Source organism: Xiphophorus couchianus, chromosome 6, assembly GCF_001444195.1.
Source record: "Xiphophorus couchianus chromosome 6, X_couchianus-1.0, whole genome shotgun sequence".
NCBI classification, from domain to species: domain Eukaryota; kingdom Metazoa; phylum Chordata; class Actinopteri; order Cyprinodontiformes; family Poeciliidae; genus Xiphophorus; species Xiphophorus couchianus.
Genome location: NC_040233.1, coordinates 15,370,979 through 15,394,632, shown reverse-complemented (window position 1 = coordinate 15,394,632; position 23,654 = coordinate 15,370,979). Strand labels below are relative to the sequence as shown.

General features: G+C 40.6%; 1 protein-coding gene across 8 annotated transcripts in view; it reads left to right on the top strand.

The window, feature by feature from the left end:
- Nucleotides 1-22,756, top strand: part of znf521 (zinc finger protein 521) — a 114,628-nt gene extending 91,872 nt beyond the window's left edge. For all 8 annotated transcript variants that reach the window (XM_028019802.1, XM_028019801.1, XM_028019799.1 and 5 more), the window contains 2 exons: nucleotides 6,520-6,635; nucleotides 21,341-22,756. In XM_028019802.1, coding sequence (XP_027875603.1) covers nucleotides 6,520-6,635; nucleotides 21,341-21,370 — 146 coding nt within the window. In that variant the 3' untranslated portion in view covers nucleotides 21,371-22,756. The remainder of the gene's footprint in view (nucleotides 1-6,519; nucleotides 6,636-21,340) is intronic.
- The last annotated feature ends 898 nt before the right edge of the window (nucleotides 22,757-23,654 follow it).

The following is a 23,654-nucleotide window of genomic DNA, read 5'->3' as shown; positions in this document are numbered from 1 at the left end:
CATACTCTGGATTTCCATGGACATCTTTTTAGTTCAGTGTCTTAGAAAAGCCTTTATGCTGCTTGAGCTATGAAATGTTATGTCTTTATTGGTGAGTTATGTGATAAACCAACATAATGTAGTTCATAATTGTAAAATGAAACAAATATAAGACATGGTTTCCATACATTTACACATTTTTAATGTGTGTTCAGCCTCCGTGAGTGGTACAAGTTTATACCACACTTTGCAATAGTACTGCCAATACGACTTTTCTTATAAATGATTAATAAATAGTTATTGCAATTGTTATTAATCAAGAAAAAAGGTGCTTTGTTGAACCAAAAGAGAGGAGTGACTGTTTTTTTGCCCGTTATAGCTACTTTACATCTGCTTCACGGTTCTGTATGAAGTATTTTGGTTTATATAAATATGTTAGGCATTTGTAAATGTGCATGTATGAAGACAAATTAACTTATTTTGCGAAGTAAATTTTAGACATGTTGTTACTTTCACGGGGCTGTCTTTTTTTGCATTCACAGTTGGTTGATCATTTCCAGCGAATTACTTGAACTATGCCAGAACTACTGCATGCCCAGGTTACTAAAATACATTATTTTCATAGATTTAAAGGGTGCCTTCAGTAGATGGAATGAGTCTGGACATGAAAGCAAAACTTTGATCAAACTAGGTGGTGGCAGGGCTGTTGAGCGCGCTCGTTTAACAAGGTTGCTCTTTGTTTAAAAGCCCATTCCCCCTCAGTGCACATGTTTCAGTTTGATCTGCCCCCTTGTGACCCAAAACGCAGTGGGAGGCAAAGAGTGATTGTCATTCTTTCTACACACCTGATTATCCCCAATCTAAACTCTTGGGAGCTGAAGGGAGATTGAAGTGGCGAGAGGACTGCATTGCACTGCAAAAAAAAAAAAAAGACTGGAGAAAAGTATTAGGGAAAGTAAGTTAAAGACAGTAGATAAGGACAGACGAATGTAGAGGAGAAAAGGAGACAAAACTTAAAGGAAGCTGAGAAGGTTGCAACTGGCAAGTTTGGATGTGAGATGAAAGGAGGGAAGTGGAGGAGGAAAAGATAGCTGTGTAAGGGAGGGAGGGTAAATGGAGAGAGGTCCATAAGCCCCTGGATGATGAGAGAGAGGCTGACTCTCCCAGGACAGATTTGACAGGTTTCAGAAGTGGGGGAGCCTGCAGCTAGAAGTGTCTGCCTGCACCCTTAGGAGCTGTAGGGAGGGCTGGTGTGGAAATTGTGATTGGGAATATGTGCTTAAGACAAACAAAACAGAAGAAAGTGTGTCTGATGAAAGTCCTGTGTATGCGTGTGTGTGTGTGCACTGTTTTTTTTTCAACTTATGTCACCACATGAGGAACAAACTTGAAAAACTACAGGATGCACTGCCTTAAAATCCACACAAGTGTGACAAATAAGGTAGTTTAATTAGCTTGTTGTTTAGTTGCAGCTCACATGCTGCTGCTATGTGAAGGTAGGTTCATGACAACTTAGACACAGAAGAAGAAAACAGAGAACTAAGCTTTAACTTAGAACTCACAGCTATCTGCTTGCAGCTCTGCATCAACTCCCAATTTGTTTGTTTCGCCTCAGAGCCCTCAGATAAGGTTCCGTGTCGTGAGTTCTCAAATTAAGCAGAAACGAGCACATGTAGGCTAGACAGATAAATTAATGAAAACGAGAACGGAAGAGGGGGGAAAAGAGGGATAAACTTATTTTTTCTCCCTACACAAACAGCTTAGTATTGGTGCAGTGCAGCCTGCAGAGAGCACCACCCTGCCAAAATAAAGATGAGCTGGGGCCTGTAGTAAAGGAGACGTCTGCCATGCGCGGCCCATGAGATCTAATCAGAGGGCTTAATATCCCCCACAGCGAGAAGACCTTGGCCCCTCAGCCCCCTCAGCCCTGACACCCCTGATGCCCAGCCCGGCTCAGCGCTCTGTGCAGCTCTGTGCAGCTTGGCTCTGCTCTGGCTCTGTGGCCAACAAACTCCACAAAGTTCGTTCTCTCCTCTCTCCCCTCTCACATTCTCAGCAGGGAGAGACACAATGGCCAGCCGTTGATCCTGTTTGGATGTGGGTTTTTGGATTATTTCTTTTCCGTTTCTTTCTATCCTCATTTCAACCCTCCAAGAAGAGATGTATCTGCCCCCCCCCGCGCCCCTCTTCCCAGCTCCTTCAGAAGAAGCAATGCAGTTGTAAATGTTATATCTTTGTCATACTGCCAAATGTCAAAACATGGTACCATCTTAGTACATTTTAGCTTATCCCTTTATTGCAGTACATTTGAACATGTTTCATGCTGATGTGACAGACAATCACAATAGACGGGGACAAAGTTTGGTTTTTATGATATAAAACAAAACATGTTCTGCAAGGGCAGATTTCTGAGCACTTCAGTGTCTTGAAAAACTGTTGCTACCTCTTAAATCTTTTCATAATTTATCACATAACAACTGCATGGAAGCATTTTTACATGCACAAAGTAGTGCATAGTTGCAAAGTGGAGAAAAGAATCCCACCTTTGTTTCATGTTATTTTTATTTTGTATAAATATCTTGGAGTCTTGCAGAGGTATAAAAACCTACCCACAGTGTAATGCTGCCAATGCGTGGCACTTCTGCAGTGTTTTACAAATGACATATTATTCGTTTTCTTTTTATCTCATCTGACCAGAGCATGTACTTGTGCATGTTCTTACATGGCTTATGGCAAACAGCAAACATGAAGAAACAGATACTTTTTAACATTTTTAACAATGACGTTCTTCTTTCCATTCAGAAAGACAGGTCAGATTGTTGGACAATGTCGACAGATTCTCCTACATTAACAGTGGATTTCTGTAGGTTCTTCAGAGTTTCGCTGGGGCTTTTAGTGGATGCTCTGATGATTATATGTGCAAAGATATTCTAATAAAAAGGTTTTAAAGACACTGAAACCTTTGTAGCACAAAATTTGTAAAATACTTTCAGCGGAATCCAGACATCCCAATCATACTCACTGATTGGAAACTATTGCTTGCAAGCGTTAATGCAAGTAAACGTATAGGTATTAACAATGGGTTCAGCATGAGCAGAAGATGAGGCAGGGAACCTCAGATATTTGTCAACAAGGACCACTGTAGCACAAGACGTGTGTCTCTTATGGTTGTATTTTACCCAGCATGCCGTGTGTTGTACTCTTCACAGGCTGGTAGAGTAAACTTTACCATGCTGATGTGACAGATAATCACAATAAACAGGGGTTAGAAAGTTACCAAGCTGTACCCACAGCTTGGTAACTTTTGAAGGTAGTTTGTGACTCTGGATTTTATTTATGGGCATCAGAGTAAAAGGGGGATAAATATAAATACTCAACATGATTTTTTGATTTGTTAAAGAATTAAAAAACAATTTAGATTTTTTTTTTCCACTTCACAATTACGTACTGCTTTGTATTGGTCCATTTTGTTAAATTTCATTTACATAGTGCTTTGTGGTTATAAAATAACAAAATGTAAAAACCTTCAAAAGCTTTTTCTCCCTTGATAAAACGGCAGCTCGAATACATTAAAAAAAAATCCTCTTTTAGTATTTATTAACCCTACTATTGCTTAACTAGCTCATTGAAACATTTAAAACATTATATATTTTTTACTTTTAATTGGCCATCACTTTCCTTTTGGATATCAACGAATGTCAGCCTACAACTGATAAATGCAAAACTGATTATAAATTTGCCCCTCATTGGACCAGAATTACATGTTAACAGCGAGTAACATCTAACTTGACATCTCAGTTGTGTTTGGCCGTGCTGTATAGTATTTGAAGGCCCCCCAAGTCTCAAATCCATTTTTATTTTTGCTGTATTGACTTTTTCTTCCTCCAGCCAAAGACATAATGAAGGCTTCCTGCAGCTGCTCTGACCTGCTTCTGTACTGTATATGCAGACAAAAAGCAGCTGAAGGAAAGGGCCATTGTTTATCAGCACAATTTCTGCTTCCAGAGCACGGATTCCACACGGAAAATTGTTGTCGTTTTTGGAGCATAAGAGAGAGCCCAAATAAGTGTTATAGCTGAGGTCTTAACCTAGAGCCGAAATGTTTTGTCACCAGTTGTAAAACTGGCAGTTATGTTTATCCTCATATTGCTGTGGTTGTTAGTCTCAGAAATGGGCCATGGAGTAGATGTTTGTTCATTAGAGGAGGTTTGTTCATTTGTGGTTAACATTGCTGCCATGTTCCACAGACAGCTGCCACCCAGGCATTAGCAGTCTGACAGCGTCCCCACAGCGTGTCTGCTATGGATCTAAACTTTTATTTCCCAGGTCAGGGAGTGTGACATTCACCGAAGCCGAATGTTTCTCAACCCTACACCGCTCAATAATTAATAATCGCTCTCCCAGGTGAGCCTGACTTCTTACATGTTGAAGTTGTACATCCACGGCATGGGGCCATAGTGAGCCTTAAAGCCTTCTCTCCGACAGACGCCTCACCTTTTGTGGCTGTTTCTTGTCTTCCTCTGTCACCCCATGGCCACCAGTGCATCCATTTAAAAAGAAGTTATTTTGAGTTGTAAGAAATTCAAATGAAGCCCCCATGTGCTAACTTTTCCACAGCAACCAGACCTTTGAGATTAGAAAGCCATCTTTAAAGCGCAGGGATACGGGATAACAAACGGTGTGTTTGAAGTGCTCCTTGGAGGGCGTACCAACACAAGTCGCTCAGGCACACACAGTCGCATCCCCACTTAGCTTTTTTAATGTTGACCGTGGCTTAATTAAAGCACAAATGTATGGTATATGTTTTAAGCTCCTGCGAGTTGTGTGTTTATATGTTGGTGAGTTATAATGTGTGCCTGCATAAATAAGTAGTGGAGCACCATGAATATTTATACTGTCAATATACTGTAATTAGTGATGTAGACTAATGGAGGCCATGTTTTGCACTTGAAGCCATGCTAGTTTTTGTGGATGTTTATTTCCCGGCTTGTTGTCCCCACAGCAGTGCTAAATAAAGAGCATCATTATTCCCCAAACGTCACGAATTTACCAGCTCTAGCACCAGAAATATGACCGTTCTACCCCATAGAAACTGTTTTATCCCAACCAATATGTAGTGCCAGCCACATTTATTAGCACTCCTGGTAAAGAGAATTAAAAAGGCCTAAAAGAAGTTAATCTTTTATTGCAGTAGCATAATTTCATACTAAACATTTGTGAAAAATCCCACCTTTAATTTGAGTACATTTATTCAGTGGGGTAAGAACTCACACATTAGAAGTCAATTGCTTTGAACAAACTCACCGGTCCTACAACTTTTCAGTATCTGTAACAATTGCTTGAAAAATAAATGTAACCAAAGCATTATCTTTAATTTATACTTTAGTTTCTCAAGGCAAACAGAGTTTCTTAGTGACCATGACATTTTTTTTCCAGAGGCATACATAAAAAATGACACAGAAGCCCATTTCTTTTAGCCACTGAACACAAAGCTAGACAAGGACCCATTTTAACTTTCCATTAAGCACAGAGGAAGGCCAAACAAGTGCTCACTGTTAGAGTTTTTATATATAGTTGTTAGCTCACCAAGTCTCTCGAAAATTGATTAGATGCTATTTACATGGCAGCTGCTTTTTGGGACACTGCCAGGAAAAAAACCTTTTAAGCATCTGGAATGTAAACATGTGGACTTGCTCCATAAAATTGTGTTTTTGACGAACAAGTACATCCTGCCTACTGCTAAGAATGGTAGAGGAGCAATAATTTGTTGGGCCTATTTCTTTTTCAAAGATCTTTTCTACTGCTCCTGGACTTTAACTGGGTCTGTGATCTGAACTGATGAGCCTCGGATTTAGCTTTTCTACAATAAGCACTGCAGATGGGTTTGGTGTTGAACAAAAGGTGGTTAATATGTGGAAAATTGAGATAGACAATTATCATATCCTTTATCTTTATCATAATTTTTTTTACCATGTTAAGAATTCTGTTTTATGGTAACAACAATAAATTGCAATGGCTGATGTTTCCCAAACCCAAAAACTGATTGGGATTTTTTTTTTTTTTTTCCACTTTTAGAGAAATGAGAGCATCAGTAAACATAAATGTGTTTGAAAATTTCAATAAATGCCGTTATTGCATGCTGTTTAACAATAAAGTCACACTTCTTAATGTAACTGGCATCCTAAGGCCGCCCAAATCATTAGGTGTCCTTTTGTTGAGAACCATATTTGTGCTTTGTGAGGCTTTGGTTGCAGTGGCCTCAAGTCACAGTTTTTCAGTTTATTCCAAAAGACATGGTTCACCAAACACAGAATCAACCTTCCTCTTATTATTACCAAGTTTGTGCAATTAAACATGCCAGCCACTGTGTGTCTGTAAAATGTTTATGTAATAATTTATTTGTAATTAAATCCTTTCAAAAAATTATTAGTCTGTTTTATTTAGGCAGATGCACTTACAGTGCTGTCTATTTTGGTTCATCAACAAAGTGAAGATGCATTTACGATCTTTGTTTACTATTTCATGTTTTATTCTGTGCAGTGTTTGTCCAGGCCAACAAGCTCCAGCAGCACATTTTCTCTGCCCACGGACAGGAGGATAAGATCTATGACTGCTCACAGTGCCCACAGAAGTTCTTCTTCCAGACAGAGTTACAGGTGAGCTTTTGAACCCAGGTGTAGCCTGCCAGGAAAGACAAAGAGAGCCAATCACCCAGCTCAGCTCCACAAGCCCTAAACACAGGGCTCTGGCTATCCTCCTCCACTCCGACTGGGACAAGCGAGTCAGAAGGAATTATTTCAGTCTGTTTCCAAAACTCATTTGTGATGTGCAGATATGATTTGATTTGCTTATTAGACCAGCCAAGCACTAAAATATCTGGAATTAGAGGATTAGCGGAATGCTCATTTTTGAAGAGGTAATTACATACAGCGCAGAGGCAAAAACACGGCTGAGTCAATATGCCTGCATCTCCTCTCCTAATCACAGAGGAGGCCTTGTGGCTAAATATGAGCTCTGTCCTCCGGGAGTCGGTATCTGCCCTTCAACAAAGTTACTAGTTGGACTTATGAACTCGCAATGTTAGAGAGATAATCCATTTTCTAGCAATCTTTTCCTCTGCTCCTTGGAGAACCTGGAAAAATGAAACAGACCTTATTATATTATTTCACTGTGGTGGTGTTTTCAAGAAGCTCTGTTTTGTTTGGGGGATTCTCTATTGTACACTTCTCATATCCAGATCCCTTTCTATTACCTTTTTGAAACCGAATCACTAAAATATGAACATTCTATAATTACGCTATTCAAAAGTGCTGAAATTATATTTTTCTTAATTTACTTTAATGTTGTAAAAGAAGCAAAAAGCTCCTCCTGTTGGCATTGACCTGGATCTTGGATTATGCAGCGCATCCGAGTAGCTGGTAGCCAGAGGAAGTGCCCATTGATTGGGAGTGATTTTCATATTGAGATTCAGGTTGTAAACACATAGGTGTGCGTCTGCCAGGAGGAAGGTGAATGTGATCATTATTTGCTGGTCATTCCGGCAACGAGAACATGAATAAAACAAGTCCTGATCCACCGACACGCAACTCTGCAGCAGGGAAGATTATATGAAAAGCCTCAGCAGCACCCCACCCATTGTTAATGCCTTTCAGTCACATCAAGCCCCCTTAATTTGTCACGTTTTCATTTCTCATTGGTGCAAGTGTTTTATATATGGCACGGGTTGCGAGAGATACCTGTAAACAATCTCAAATAACCTGGGGATGTTTTCCTACTTTTTTTTTTTTTATGTTTGACATTTTCAGGAATGAAGTGATCTCCACCTCCCGGAGGTAATGTTTCATGCATGATTATATTGTTTTACTGCGTGTGAAAAGACAAGTGCAGTACATGAAAGACCTATAGCATTCTGCCGTGAAACAGGGGGTTATGAAAGGAGAGCAAGAATGAGCTTGGGGGATAAGACAATCATTGTCTCCAACCTGTTCCGTGCTCTTCCGACAGTCCCGAGTGAGCGCATGATGACATGATCTCAAACACACGTGCCGCACATATAGATACATGCGTTGCTTCTTGTAAAAGCAGACACTTAAAGGAAATTAAGTTGTCATGTGGTGCCCTTTTAGAGTTTTTACTCAGTGCTTTGCAGCAGCAATAATAGCTATTTTTCTTATTTTATCGTGCTGCAACCACAGATCTCTAAATATTTATTTGTGAATCTTTAAAGAATACCTGTAAGTTTCTGTAAAAGGGTTGAAACAGCAGGTTAACATTCACCTTCTGGAAGGACAATTACCCTGAACATACAGCCAGAGATATAATAGAATACTTTGGATTTTCAGATAGTTTGGATTTCTGGATCAACTTCTTGTGTTGAAACAATCTTGTCAAATGGACAATGAATTGCAAGATTTAAAAAGTGTTCATATTGATGCAGTCAATATGAACACCATTGTGCTTACATAATTCCCACCATGATGATGGCAGCATAATGCTGTGGAGAGGCTTCCCCATAATTCCTGCTGTTGTAGTAGTAGCAAAATGTTTTTCTATAAAATGTGGAATGAGGGAGCTTAATACATATGCAAGTCTTGTTTTTCAGTTTTTTAATTTCTAAAGATATTCTTTTTATAAGTTATATTTTCCACTTCACAGTTGTACGCTGTTTGTGGTTGAGACTTGACGAAATGTGAAAAAGTTCAAGGGGTATTAAGAATTTTGCAAGGCACTGTAAATTTTGCTTTTCCTGAACTTATGAACTGCTTATGGATTTTATTTACATGCATAGATAAAACTTGACAAAATATGAATTTGCCAACCCTTCCAGATATCTGCCTGATACAGGGCTCTTTTTTTATCAGTCTGTCTGAACTGGAACTTTCCTCTAGCAGAAGAGAATCCTTTCTTTGCTTGGACCTGAGTTTGGAGTCTCTCCCTGATCCTCTGACTCTCTGGCCCACTGGCCAGCTACCTGGGCCCCCTCATCTCTCACAGTAGTGGGAAGGGTCAAAGGGCCAGTACAAGCTGGGGAGAGGAAGCAGCATGGAAACAGAGAGCTGCCATGGCAGGTAAAGCAAAGCAGGGAAGATATTTTATTAATTCGCTGCTGAGATCCTGAAACAGACCAAAGGCTGTGACAGGTATCCAGTGCACCACTTCGCATCCTCCCCCCATGAACTCTACCCTGTGAGGGGCTTGCCAATTTTCGCCAGCCTGTCGAGATGGATGATGGGAGAGCATCCGTCTAATCAGCCCTCCCAGGACCCCCCGCCCAGTTGCCCCCCTCAGACCGACCAGATTGACTCACTCCTGGGTCTGCGTGCCCCAGAATCCAGAGTCCAGTGGAGAAAAACCTCTCTTGCTCTTCTTTTCTATTTCTTCAATTTCTCTTTTTCGCCATTTTTACCTCAACAAAAAATAAGCTGTGAGATGTATAGACCTCTACTCCACCTGAAAGTCTGCAGATGACTCCCCTCTAGCATCACAAACTCCTACACCACCTCAACTTTGCTTATCCCTTTCAATTCAACAAATTAAAATAAAATACTGAGTAAAGCTATAACATAAATGGCTGATTTTGAGGGCAGCCTTGCTGCTTGAACAGTCTCTTACTGACCACCTGAATGACAGTGTATCCTCTCACCAACTTGACCTTAGTTCCCCCTTCTGTCCATTCATAAGTGCCTGAATGGCTCTGCTGAAGAACACATTGCAATGTGAAACTGCCCCTTTTTGCCGTTTTAGATGCAGTTGCATTTCACAAGGCTTCAAAGAACTGAGTCGCCAACAATGGTGCTTGGCTGGATTAATTAACCAGATTCATTAACTGATAGATCCACAGTATCAGCCACAGCTTTAATTTAACATTTCTCAGAGTGCAACTCATTTGTATTTGTTTGTGAACGTCCACATAGGCTTAACTTCAGTGTTGCACTAACTGTTGGATGGCTGCAATCAGGAGGATTTACTCTCAATGATCCTATAAAGATGAGACAATGAGGCTGAAGTTGCTCAGAAGCACCGGGTTACATTTTCCACACAAAATTCCCTCGATCTTTCTGAGCCGCTGCGTCTTTTATTCTTTCCGTCGTCCGATTTCTTTAGGTTGTTGTAAGCCACAGAGTATTGTAAGTCTTGCTGTGATCAACAGAGAAGCGTTACAATCTGGGTGCTCAATGACTTCTCCCTCCCCTCAGACGCCCGCAGGACACGCACCTTAATTGGAGCATCTTTTTTTTTCTTCCTCAAAAAAAGGATTCCTTCAAAGACAATCCAAAGCACCCCAGCCTTAATGAGTGCTGAAAGTGACAAGAGCACATCTGCATCATTTTCTACCACCCCCCCCCCTCACAAATGAGATTCTCCGCTCCCCGTGTGATGGCCATTATTGCCAAGCTGTGACCAATTCAACGGTTTTAATTAAGCATATTTATAGGTTTCACGGTCACCAGGTCAGCGTAAACAGCTATGTTTGTCATAATGTCTGTCCCGGGCAGAATGCAGGGAAAAGAAAGGGAGAGATGGATACTCTGTGAGAGCCCAGTCTGCGGCAAAAACAGCAACAGAGTGGGTTCTTTGAGCATCAGAATGCATTGAATTACTTGTTCTTATTTTTCAAATGACAGCTCCCAAAAATGACATTTTAGACACTTCGTTTCTTTCCCTCCCTCTGCCTTTCAAAGCTGTTCTTTGGTTTGACGCAGGAGACCTAATTCCCCAGAAGTTTTTCTATTATTAATTTTAAAGTATGCCCCGGAAAATGCCCTAACTGCCCCGAGTCCCTAATGTGTCATACAAAAGCAAAGCTTTATGCATTTTTCCCCAAGTGGCTCTCAAACACCAAATTTTTCCTGAATGTCTTGATCTGCCAAGTGTGACAGCTCTTCACACATTTGAAAGTGGCAAATATATATTTATATTTCCTTTCATATGACAACTTGTTTTCTTCTTCATCACCCCAGGTTCTTGGAATTCTGGCACGGTTTCAAACAGCGGCACGGCAAAATAAAACAAGAGTGAATTAGGGGAAAAAAATAACTTGCGAGGCGCAGTCATTAATATTTAAGCTTATTTATAATTACGTACCAGTCTATGCGCTGTTGCTGCGTGGTGTAAACGAGCACATATACCGCCTTAGATGGCTTATGATGTTTATCACAATAGTTGTGTTCTACTTTTGTAGGTGGATCAGAATTAGACAGCATGACAGACCTAATGATCCTGGGAGGATATTCTCTTTCGCACTGCGTGTATATATGAGACTGTTTGTGGATATACATCTGTGTGCATCCTCTATGTATTTGTCTTTGTCTCCATCTCTCTCAGGGTCTGATATGTGCATGCAAACACAATGTCTGGAGGGAGACATGACAAAAACTCCCAGAAGCCTTTGAGCTCCTCTGTTTGTTTTTTTTTTTGTCTTTTTTTCCTCTGTTGCACCATTGGGGAAAGTTAAATCCAAACAAAGAGGAGACGCTCAGTGTACTGCGCTCGAATCCATCACCGGATCCTTTCCTCAAACGTGTCTCTTTTACTTTACTTGGTTGACTTTTTCAGCAACTTTGATAAAAACAATTTGAAGCATTTCTCAAGGAAAACTCATGCAGTTTTAATTTTCTGTCTGTAGTGATTTGATTTTCAGGTTAACAGAATGTATCAGAGGACACAGTAAGCAGCATTAGAACAATGATTCCAGCTGGAATTTGGTTGTCATATTTTACAGACACTGAAGTTTAACTTTTGCCATTTGGAAAACAGGATGTCTAGAGAGTCATAGACAAACGTGGACATTTTTCACTTAAATATTTTTTTCTAGTTTATAAAAATAAGTGTATGCATAAAATATATGCACACAGTTAGTACATATTTGTATTTTCAAACTTCATTCCCTATCCCTTTGCCAGAGATATTGACTAAGGTTTCAGACTTGCACTCAAACTCTACTTAAGTCATAAAAACAAAAACTTTAAACTTGACTTAGATTCATGCTGTAATCACTTCAGACTTGACTTAGACTCGGACGCCTAGATCCACGTCTCATAAGCTCATCTTATTTTCTGTAACAAGCAGTGAAATCAAGCTGGCATGTAAGCTGCTAGATCGAGTCAAGAACTGACCATACCAAGACAACAACAAGACTAAGACTTTTAGGGAAGCTAGACCAAATCCAAGACTAAAAAGGAAAGAGACCAAACCCAAGTCCAAGACTAACTGATTGTAATGGTGAACCATCTTCTTCAGAAAGGTTCTCTGCGACAAAATTTTGGTGAACTCAAACCCAGATCACTAACTGCATGCAACTTATCCAACAAATTTGACAAGCTGTTAAAAACTTAAACAGACGAGCCAGACAACTTTGAGAGTAAATCCATCCATCTAAGCGTAAACTGACTTGGCATTAGCTGCAGGCAGAAGGAATGGAGGCGACAGGTGGAGGTGGAGGACTTAAATCACTTAAGAGTTCCTTCTTTCTGTGTACTGTAGAGACAGACAAACATCCATACATTTGCAATGGAAAAGGTTTTCCTTCGTTTTCACGTCCCTCCGACACAAAGGAGCACAGGTGGCACCATTGATTTATTTTTTTAAGTAAAAAACTTTATTTGTTGCAGCCAGCACCTTCATGCTAAGTTGCTGTAAAAAGAGGATGGTGCAGCAGCTGTTGTCTTGACCAGACTTGCAGTAAAAATTGGAGTCTTAACATTTTTCAGAGCAAGAGAAGACTGAGTTTAAAGGAAGCTCAGATTCAGAAAAAACTAAGACTTTTGACAATGACTGATCCTGAGTCCTACACCAAAAATATAGACTTTCATAGTTAATAAGCTGCATTTGCATATTTTTGTGTAAAAGGATATATTTCATTGTTAGCCAGTGATCTTCAACGGTGGTGGGCTGTTATTTGTTTTAGAACAACCTGTTTGTGTTTGCCGTAGCATCATAAAATTACCACACTATAAGTACAGTGTGGAAGTACAGACTGACTTTAGCAGTCTGTACTTCCACAAATATGGAAGTACAGACTGTTAAAATCAGTCTGTACTTCCATATTTGCTTTCATTTACTCACTACACTGTGTCCTGCTCAGTATTTAGTATTTATTTATTAAGAGAGAAACTGTTCTATTATATCTTTTTGTTAACTTTATATAAACATTGTGCAGTATAAAAATCAACTAAATCAAACATTTTCAACAGCCTAGATAGTTGAAATAAATAATTTGTGTGATGGAAGTATCCTGCTTTATGTATAATTCTTGCAGCCTGTTTTGGTGGTGGTAGTGTGATTGTCTGGGTCTATTTTGCAGCTTCATAAACTCAGGCACAGTTGGGTTATCCAGGAGTACTGTGATTCATAGCACAGCAGCAAGTACACCTGGGACTGGTAAAAAAGCTTGCAATACAAAAAATACCCAACAAATTAAGACGCTGTAGTGGCCTTTTTGTAAGAACGATTGAGAACTCCAGTCTGGAATTTTAGCAACAATGGCAACAACTTGCACATTGAAAATGATGTGTCAGTTAGAAGTACGTTTGTATTATTTTTGCCATGACTGGTACAAAAAACACTGCAAAATAACTGTTTCTCTCTTGTAGAACTGTGGAAAATTTTTTGAAGAATTTTGCCCACATCTATGATCATATCTACCACTGCAGCATCAGTTGAAAAGCAGAGGTGCACTCTGAAATATCCCTAGTCAATGTCTGTCCCTGACTGAAGTGGTTAAATGTGAAAGTAATTGTGTTTTGTTTCTGGGACTGACATGCGGAACCCCACGGACCCCATCTCCCTCCCAGTGACAGGCAGAGATCCTCCCCCCTCGCTCTGTCTAATTAGAGGATGTAGCCCAGGGCTCGTGTCCCAGGAAGACCCATCCCCCTCCCAAGATGGTTCCCCTAAGAAAGCCCTTAATTGGGTTCTTTAGTCATAGACTTCATTTTGGCTGGAAAGGCATCTGTGTGTTGCTATCACCTCACAATACAGTTTGTATCGCTCTCTTGTGTTTTTTCTATTCCTCTTTCTCTCCCTTTTTTTCTCCCCCTCACTGGCCTTCTCTCCATCTATGCTCCTCTCTCCCTCTCCCCCTCTCCCGCTCTCTCCTCACTTAATGAGGCCCCATAATAACACAGCAGTTGTGCAGTTGTTTTGCTACCTCAGTCAAACAGCGGGATCACTGCATAGTGTGTTTCTAGTACCATTCACTTGTCTACTTAGACAGGGTAATGAGTATCATTTGGAGGTACAAAAGACCCGGCCCACAAAAAAAGCGGTGCTCCGTCATCTCCGGTTACACCTCAGAAGTGTTTGCTCCGGGTGCTTAGATGTCTCAAAGTGTTTCAAACGTTATGGATTCAAGATGTATTTTTATAGCCGCTCAGTGTGACTACATGGAATACAGTGAAATCCATTGCTGTTGTCATCTCCGTCCTCGCCTAGTGCTGTTACAGTATGACCATGACTCCCTGGGCACCTTGCTTCAAACAAGACTGTCTGTTACCAAGGAGACTGGGCTGGTTGTGGTGCAACAGTGTTTTGGGTCAACCCTCCCCATGGTCCGATAAGTGATGACTGTGGAGAATGCCAGCTGCTGTTTTATTTATTTATTTATTTATTTGATTTTTTTTTTTGTAATATCCATTGGCTAAACTAGCCAGCAGTAAGCCTGGCCTGGGGTCAGAGCAGGGAAGGATTACTCCCTCAGTGGACTGGTCGGCAGTGGAGAAAGCACAAAGGAAGGACTGAGTCGATACTGGACAGCAAGTTCAACACACCATTAAAGTGCCAGAGAGAATGCAATACTCCTGTCTTTCCCTAGAGTTTTTTTCTCCCAAATAGCAAAAAAGATTTCAAACTATGTCACAAATCTCACACAATTACTCATAATTCTGGTCATTGTTCCTGGACAAAGAACATTTTTAAGTGACATAAACATCAAAGATTAAAACTTTCAAAGACAAAGCTATGTTACTGCTGACTGAAAGCTAAAATATCACACTATTGCATATCTACCTTGAAACTCAGTGACATAGGGTGATAGATAAATAATGTTCCACCATCGCCTCCGGACGCTGTAGCATACACTGGTTGATCACCTCACTAGCGATGCGTGGTTGGCCCGGATTGTTATTTACATGTTAAAACATTTTATTGGATGTGTGTTGCAGCTCTCATGGACATTAAACTGTCTTCCAAGAACCGCAGCAATCACCAAATCATTTTGACACCACACCAAAAATAATGTACGATGCCACTTCATATGTGGTATTCAGAATGGGAGCACATCAGCAACACACACCTTTCAGAGATGCGACCTGAATCCTGTCATTATGTTCAAATTGATCAATACGCCGCATAAAGCGGTAGCTGCAGTTTTCTGCTGAAACACTACCTCCAACTGAGTTCCTAAACATTATTGGCCTAATGCAATCACTAAATAATAATATTCAATCTTGTAGTTAATGACATGTTTCACTGCTTTTTGAGGTTCTGTTATCTAGTATTGATTAACAATCAGCTGGTCACAAACATTGTTTGCTGCTGAAAGGTGCATTAAAGTCCAACTGTTTTAGTGCTAAAAGATTTTCTACAAAAACACAGAATAAAACTGACAGGCACTCCAACTGGAGGAGACTTTTACAGTGGTTTGTAGACGCTACTCTGAGGTGGCACTATGTTTCTAAAATATTAAAATAATTATTATGTTTAACCAGTTCAAAGCTGGGTCTGGCACCAGCCTGAAATAAGCACTTGAAGCACTGATCGGAAAATTATGTGTAATATTGTCGAACATGTTTTTTAAGTTAATATTATTTTATGCTTTAAATTAATTCAGTCATTCAGTGCAATGATAGAGGGTGTGTACAAGTCTGTCTTAGAACTCCCCATTGTCCAGCAACAGCTAATTATATACTTAGTGCATGACTGCATGCACTTTCAGAGGCAATAGACCAGGGGGCCATTAGCTTTGACTCTGGATTGATGCTTTGATTTTCAGGGTGATATAAGCAACAACAAAAACACATTTGTTTCGGGTGTTTACTTACTGTGCTAAAAGGTGTTTTAAATTAGATTCCTTTAACATAACCAATAATATATTTGTGCTTTGCTGTGATTTTAACTAAGTTAAATTTATGTTGTTCTATAATTTCCCTGAGAACTATTTAGTCTGATTATGACCTGTGTATTTTTTTATGTTTCAATGTGAAATTAATTTTGTTGTGCAGTGTGTTCAGGCCTAATCATTTTATATCCTGTAAAAAAAAAAATATTCAGTAGTGCATTTTATAACAATGTTGTACATATTTTCCAAATTTTTTCATATAATTATGAATAAACGGCCTAGAAAATAGATTTTCTTTAAATAAAGGCTGCATAATGGGACACATTCCGGTCAATTCACTGGTTAGCTCTGCGTTTGTTTAAAGTGCAAACAGCTTTATTTGTTCAAGAAACCGTGAAAAGGCCATGGCTTAAAAAGTCATTATTGCACAGTCAGGTCTCCAACCACTCAATAAAACCTGGCTTTAACGTTACACCGGGTAGAAAGAGCAGACACAATGCACTTAACATGTGCTCAGTAGGTATTACCATATTGCTAATCAAACTTTGTTAGCGTGACAATTTAGCTTTACATCTCTCTTTCTGCGATGCTGGACAATGTGAAGATTTTCACTAATACAGCAGGATCAGATGAAAGCTTCTGTGTCTGAGGACAGTGGTCTTCCTCTGCAGAGCTGATGCAAGAGATGCACCTCTGTTGCCTCACTGGAGACCGGGCACTATCGATGGAGACCAGAGCAATGGGGAACGACATAAAGAATGATTAGTTAATAAATCAGCTCCCTAGCCGACTTGCTCTTTCCTGGTTTCTGCTCCTTCCCCAATCGTTCCCCATTATTTTCTCCCTCCCCCTCTTCTCTCTGCAGCAGCATTAAATCCTGAAGACACGTTGCACCTGTTTGCATGGGTACACCAGACCCCTGCCGGGTGTTCTCCCTCCTCTTCCACTACCCCTGAGGGCGCTGCAGTGGGGTGATGTAATCAGATGAAAGTGTCGGTTTAACGGTGGCATGGAGCCTAAGATGTGAGGAGAAGCGAGAAGAGAAAAGGGGTGCTCATTTCTCAGAAGGCCGAAGCGGGTGTGCCTTATCGATCAGCGCAAAATTTAATTTAGTGTAGAATTGAGTTGCTACGGTTTACCTGAACACCGCTGGTAACTACAGCAGGCCTATGTGGCCAGCAGGTGGTTGAAAGGATCGAGGAGGAGATTAAGGGTTGGATATAAGGGAGGGAAATGGATGATAAGGGGAATGGCAGAGTTTCAGGGGGAATAGAATTGGAGTTAGGATGAGAGCTAAAAGGCTTAATGGAGGGCATCTAATCCTAAATTGCTGTGATTCTAGTGTGACACCATTAGTGACATCCTCTTTAAGGGTGCAGTGGACATTTTGCTCATTTTCTTACAAAAAGCAATGAGTGAACTGCATGTGTGATATCTAATTTGTGGCTGCACACTGTAGGTATTCGTTGTGCCCAACAATTGCGCAGAAGTAACTTGAAGAACTTGACAAGGATGAAGATTGGAAAGCGGATTTCCTCCCTCACCCTCCTTTCCACTCCTTTGTACTTATACACAGAACAGTTTATAGCTGCTCTGCAGAGTTCAATATCCACAGAGATAAAGGTATCAGTTTCATTTTCTCTTAGTGTATTTTTTTTTCTTCTCTTTTTTTTCTTCTATTTCCTTTTAGTCTGCATGGCTGCCACAGCCACTGAAGTCGTTTAACACCGTCCTTGAGAAAGCCCTTAGTGTAAAAACTCCTGGCATGTTTAAGGAAAAAGGTAGAATGCAGTGTGTGTCAGGCAGAGCTGGGACATTCAGAGCGGGGGGAGTGGGGGTAGCTGTTCCCCAGAGGGGTTATTTTCCCCTCTAATAGCTGTTACGAGCCCTACATTATATCCAAGGAGCTACATTCCTTTGGGGTCCAGACATATGCACACTGACACAAACACACACACACACTCCCACCTAGATGGACTGGCACATTCACACAAAGGCATGCACACTCAGTTGAGCACAAATTTTCTCTGTTTCTCTCTTTTGCACACACATACACACACGCAGTCGGTTCTAGCCGCTTTGCTCTCCCCCCGTGTCAATATCCTGCCATTTGAAGTCACGTACTGCAGGGGCTTCTGGGAGTCACTGAGGAGCCAGGCTGACGGGTAATGGGCCGCATTCATTAATAAGGTTGCCGTGCTCCTGTCCCTCCTCAGCAACGCCAAGGATGTCTTCACCGGAGGGGGGGGTTGGCAGAGTGTGAGGAGGGAGATGAGGTGAGGTGAGGAGAGAGGGAGAGCATCCCATGGGGAGTCTCCTCCCAGACTCACTTAAAGGAGCTTTATTTCAGCAAGAGAGAGGGGAGAGGAAGGCAGGAGGAGCTGTCCAGGAGCCGCCTCTTTAAAAAAAAAGGCCCCGGCGAGCCACGCTAACCCGTACCAGGGTCACAATCCTGCTCCCCGTCAAACAGCTTATTACCCCACCTGTCGGGAAGTAATCGCCCCAGCTAAAAGGAAAGCTGTCGAGGTGTTTAAATGCTTTATGCGGAGGCAGCTGAAAGGGTAATATGGGAAGGAGTGAATTCAAGGGGGGGCTAATAGGCATCTCTCAGTCCTGCCTGAGGGATTGTGCACCAACAGTACTGAAGGTGACTGCTTTGGTAAACCGCCTCTCTAAGGTTGGGCAGGAATATTTAATAGTTACTAAACCAAATGCTGATGAAGGCACTTTTATCTCTTAATTGTGAACTTACACTCACCAGGCACTTTATTATAAAACCTTGCTAGTCCCGGGCTGATCTCCAGTTTTCCCTTCTGAACTTTCTAAATCGTGCATGTCATAATTGGTTCAAGGCCCCATAAATTTGGCTCAGAGATTTTGGTCCAATTTGACTGGATATCTTCATGATTTGCTGCCGATTTGTCAGCAGCAAATCCATTATGTGATGTGAATCTCACATTCCAAAAGTGCGATATTGTTTTGCACTTTGGTGACTGAGGAGACTATTGGAGTAAAATTAACTTATTGACATGTTCAAGAAACCTGTTTGAGAAGAGCCATATCTTGCTGGTTGTAGCTATCATAGCATGGTTACACTGTGGTACACAGAGTAGGCTGTGGTGTGTAAAAGATGCTCAATTGATGTCAAGCCTCACCAGCAACCTGAAACATTAATCCAATGTAGAATGGATTCTTGCTTTAATGTTGCTTAAGTCAAATTCTGACCTTATCATCCCTCATAGATGAAATTCCTCATCACACCAAGCACATTTTCCAATCAATTATTATGTGCTTTTAATAATCCTGTGAGAATTGTTGCCTCAGTGTCATGTCACAGTGGACATGAGTGAAATCTGTGGTCTTGTGGTGCGGTAGCTTATCTGCTTCAGGTTTCAGTTTTGTGTGCTCAGAAATGGTATCCTGCATACGTCGGTTGATAAAGCATGGTTGTGTGAACTGCTGTTGCCTTTTTATTATCTCCAGTCGGTCAATTCTCTTCTGAACTCAGCACGCCCTTTTGATCCACAGAACCACGCAAACAATATCCACTCACTGGATATTTTCTTTTTGGACCATACTCTGTATGCCCAATTTTGCTTTTTGTTGCTTGGTTTGAACTTTAAGAAGTCATCTTCTCTTAGATGCCTAAATAAATTGAGTCACTGCTATGTAATTGGCTAATTTTGCAATTTTCTTAGTAAGCAATTACTTAGAAAACCCAATTTATTAGATTGGCCAGTGAATCTAGGTGCGAAATGAAAAAAAAGGCTCGTGTCCACTATGATGTTTGCGTGTGTGTGCACGCATGTGTGATGATGACTCTGTGACAGGTGTGTCTAGTCCATGCCAGTTTACGGAGTCCAAGGCCATGTTTTAAACAGAGCGCAGCAAGTGGGGCATGTAGTTTGCATTAAAGGGATTAGCAGTCACTTCAAAAGATGACCTGGATTCAGCCCACCAGGGACACCCGTTACACACCCCCTGGTCCACACTCCCTTTAAAGAACCTGGCACAGCTGCCCCACTACAACCCCACTCTCAACTGTGTGTGTATCTTTGTGTGGGTGTGCGGCTGCATATATTCCAGTGAAACATCGTAACAGAGTTATATCCTCACCCTGTGATGGCGTCATGGTTAATTGTGCCCCAATACATATTCACAGAGGTGTGGAGGATCAAATCATCAGTGGCCTTACCTGCACCTCTTGACATTTTCTCTGCAGGGTACATGTGTAGTGCATTTAATAAATGTAGGCACCTCCAGGGAAGATTTTCTATGTGGTGTGTCAGAGTCTTGTGATGGATTTGCTGCCATTGGGGCAGCCTTTGATTGAGGTTGGAATATTTTCTGTCAGTGGTCTTAATTGTAATGTTACACCAGATTTTAAAGGAGTAGTTCACAGCATTTGAAGTGACGTTGATGTGGACACAAAACTATTTTTTGTATTGATCAACCAACTCATTTGTTCAGTGGTCTGTACTTTACACGGCCCCAGTGAACCTTTTACACACCTTTTCTATAAGAATCCATATTTCTGATCAAATTATTCACAACTGAAATAAAGATATTTGTTTTGTCACCACAAGGCATACTGTTTAATCTCAGACTCTTCTGGAATTTTCATTGTGTTTAAATGCAGATTCGTTTTTCCCAGAAACTGAAGCTAACAGGTAGAAGAGGGGCCAAGACCAATGTAGCTTCTACTGTGTCCAACTCCATAAATATCATAGTAGTTTATGTGAGTGCTTTGTATGAACCTTTAAATAATCTTGGTTTTGACTGGCATTTACTAAAAAGGCAAAATATTTTTACAAAGGAAATGGAATTAAAAGGCAGAGTATCCCGTTAAATATACCTAACCTCAATTGGTATAAATCCAGTATAGTTCTTAGTCTAAGAGCTGGTCTGAGAGGGACCAGGTCCAAAGCTAAATGTGCCCATCTTTAAACTCATCCTCATTGTGTTTTTACAAACTGTATTTCTTTGGTCTTCAAACAGTTATCTTGTTTGACCAAACGTTATTCTAAAATAGTAGAAGGTCACTTTGGTCTATGTCACCTCTTAGACTAGCTGTTTGTTTCATCCTCTGTGTCAACTTATCTGGATTTGTACTAAATCAGGATGCCAAAGACTCATCTGTTACAGGAGGGATAGTTATAGCTTTTGATTTTTTCTAACAAAACTTTGCTTAGCAACATTCAGAACCTTCACTTTTATTCTCTGTGTGTGTGTGTGTTCAAGTTAAGCATGCCTTTATTTCGTTTAATCATGTCTTCCTTGTCTTTTTGTGTGTTTCTTTTGCAGAACCACACGTTGACTCAGCACAGCAGCTAACGTGGCAGAGCTCAGTGCAGTGACCAAGAACAAGGATCGCATGACGCACAGAACCAATCCTGACCGCCAATTACTGTCTGCGTATTTTCCCGCTGACTGACTAGTCCTGAGCATTCGGTTCAGCCACACCGCCAGAAACCACACCACAGAAGAAGGAAAAAAAGAAGAAACAAAAGCAAAGAAAGAACATAAAAGAAGCCTTCCTGTTCTTTACTAATCATTGTGTCCAAAGTAAAGAAAAGGCCATCTTGTTTGTACATAGACTTCTTTATGTGTCCCTTATCTACAGGTATATTACAATCTTATACAGTATTTGCCATTGTACAGTTAAAAATGTTTGTCTAAAAAAGAGTAAAGGAGGGAAAAAAATATCATTAAATCTGTCAAAGAAAATGGGTCTTGACCCATTGTGTGAGGAGATGTGCCATTACGAGCACAGGACTCTTCATCACTGGCACTCCTTCGTGCTGTATACAGACACAGTCAATCATTATAAGGTAAAAATTTTGAAAAAAAAAAAAGAACTGAATTCACCAGCATAGGCAGATATATTGTCTGTGTCTGTCATACAGTAAGCATGGCTGCCGGAGGAGCAGCTGTGAATGACGGCGCAACAAATCTGCACTGCCTGTGCTGAAGTTCATGCGAGAGACAGGAAAAACTAAAAACAACACAGAGAAGAAAAGAAAAAAAAAACAGGACAGGGGACAGACAGGATGCTGATATATGCAAATGCAGTGACACAGATTTGGAAAAGGCTAGCTCCTCTGGTTGGCTCGTGAACAGAGGCGTGAAGCTCCCATGTGGCTCTCAGAGCGTGGGGAAATCTCCGGCCCACTGATTCAACCTGTACATTTCTGTTATTAATGTTTACTGCTTGTTGAAGCCAGAAGATTACTGGAATTTTCTCCTTTTTTCCATGTTTTGTTATCTCTGTGTATTTTTCACAATTTGAATTTAGGGCATGAAGACTGAGCGCAATCTCAGACTGTCTCGGGGATACAACCGTAGTTCTAAAACGCCGTCCCTGGCTCTCCTGGAGAGTGTCCACCCAACCCTCTTCCTTTGCAGCGTCTCATTGCCCACTGCTCAAACTGGAAGCCACTGTGGCACCATACAAAACTCCTGATCCATCCTGTATTGTAAATGTTTTGCATTCATTGAACCTGAGATGCACTTTTGTATGAAACTTTCATGTTTTGACATTTTGACTGAAAATTGTTCGTATACAGTTTACAGGAAAACACGATCTCCTGCGGCAAAAAGGAAAGTTATCTCTGATGTTATTAAAATGTATTGTACAAATATAGAGTTCTGTATTTGACAGACCTCATTTTTTTGTGTTGCACATGTGATGGAAATAATAAAAACTGTATGAGGAAATGGCTTTAGTGTCGCTTGTTTTCTAAAAGCTTTGTGTGCAGGAGTGTGAGAAAGCAAACACAATTAACCCATCAGACAAGACCTATGACAGTGCAAGCACAATTATCATCCAAAGCTTGCCCGGTTTTTTTATTGTATCAAATTGCATCCTATTTTTCCTCACTCCCTCGTGGCAGTCGCTAACGAACATCTGAGCATCTTAAGGGAGGTCTTTGTTATTAATGACTCCATTACCCATCACCCTGTGCGGTCCCATTCTACACACCCTTGCGTAAGGCCTATTTAGGGAGCCTCCAGCGCTCCGGGGGACCTGGGAAAAGATTCTCCTGCCTTCGCTGAATGGGACATTAGCATCTGTCTGTCTCAGCAAATGATTCATCAGTGGTGACACAAAAAGCTGCCAACAATTTGTTGAAGCTTTCACTTTTTGCTTTCAAAGAGCCTTGCTCTGAAGCTGAACGCTTTGTAACTATTCTACAACAAGACACAACAATAACGATAAGCATGCAGTAGTTTATAAATCACATTTTCTTGTGGATACCATTAGAAAATATTGCATTATTTAGCCTTAGTATTATTCCCACAATTTTTACATTACTATGGTCCTCTCTTTCCAAAACATACATTAAGAAGCATACAGGATGTTTTTTTAGATGAATATGACCCCACAGTGCAAAACACAACAGAGAGGGCAAAACATAAGATGCATGTAAAAGAAATAGCCTTTACTAAGTAATCATTGAATCCAGTTTAGTGGGGTTTGCTGTGTTTTTTGTGAAGTGTTTTCTGAAAAACTGCTTTTTTCACATTTTTTATTACACTGTATTTATCTACTATACTTGCTTTTTTTGTAGATTTTTTTAAGTCCATTTTGTTTTGTACATATTGTCCACTTTATACA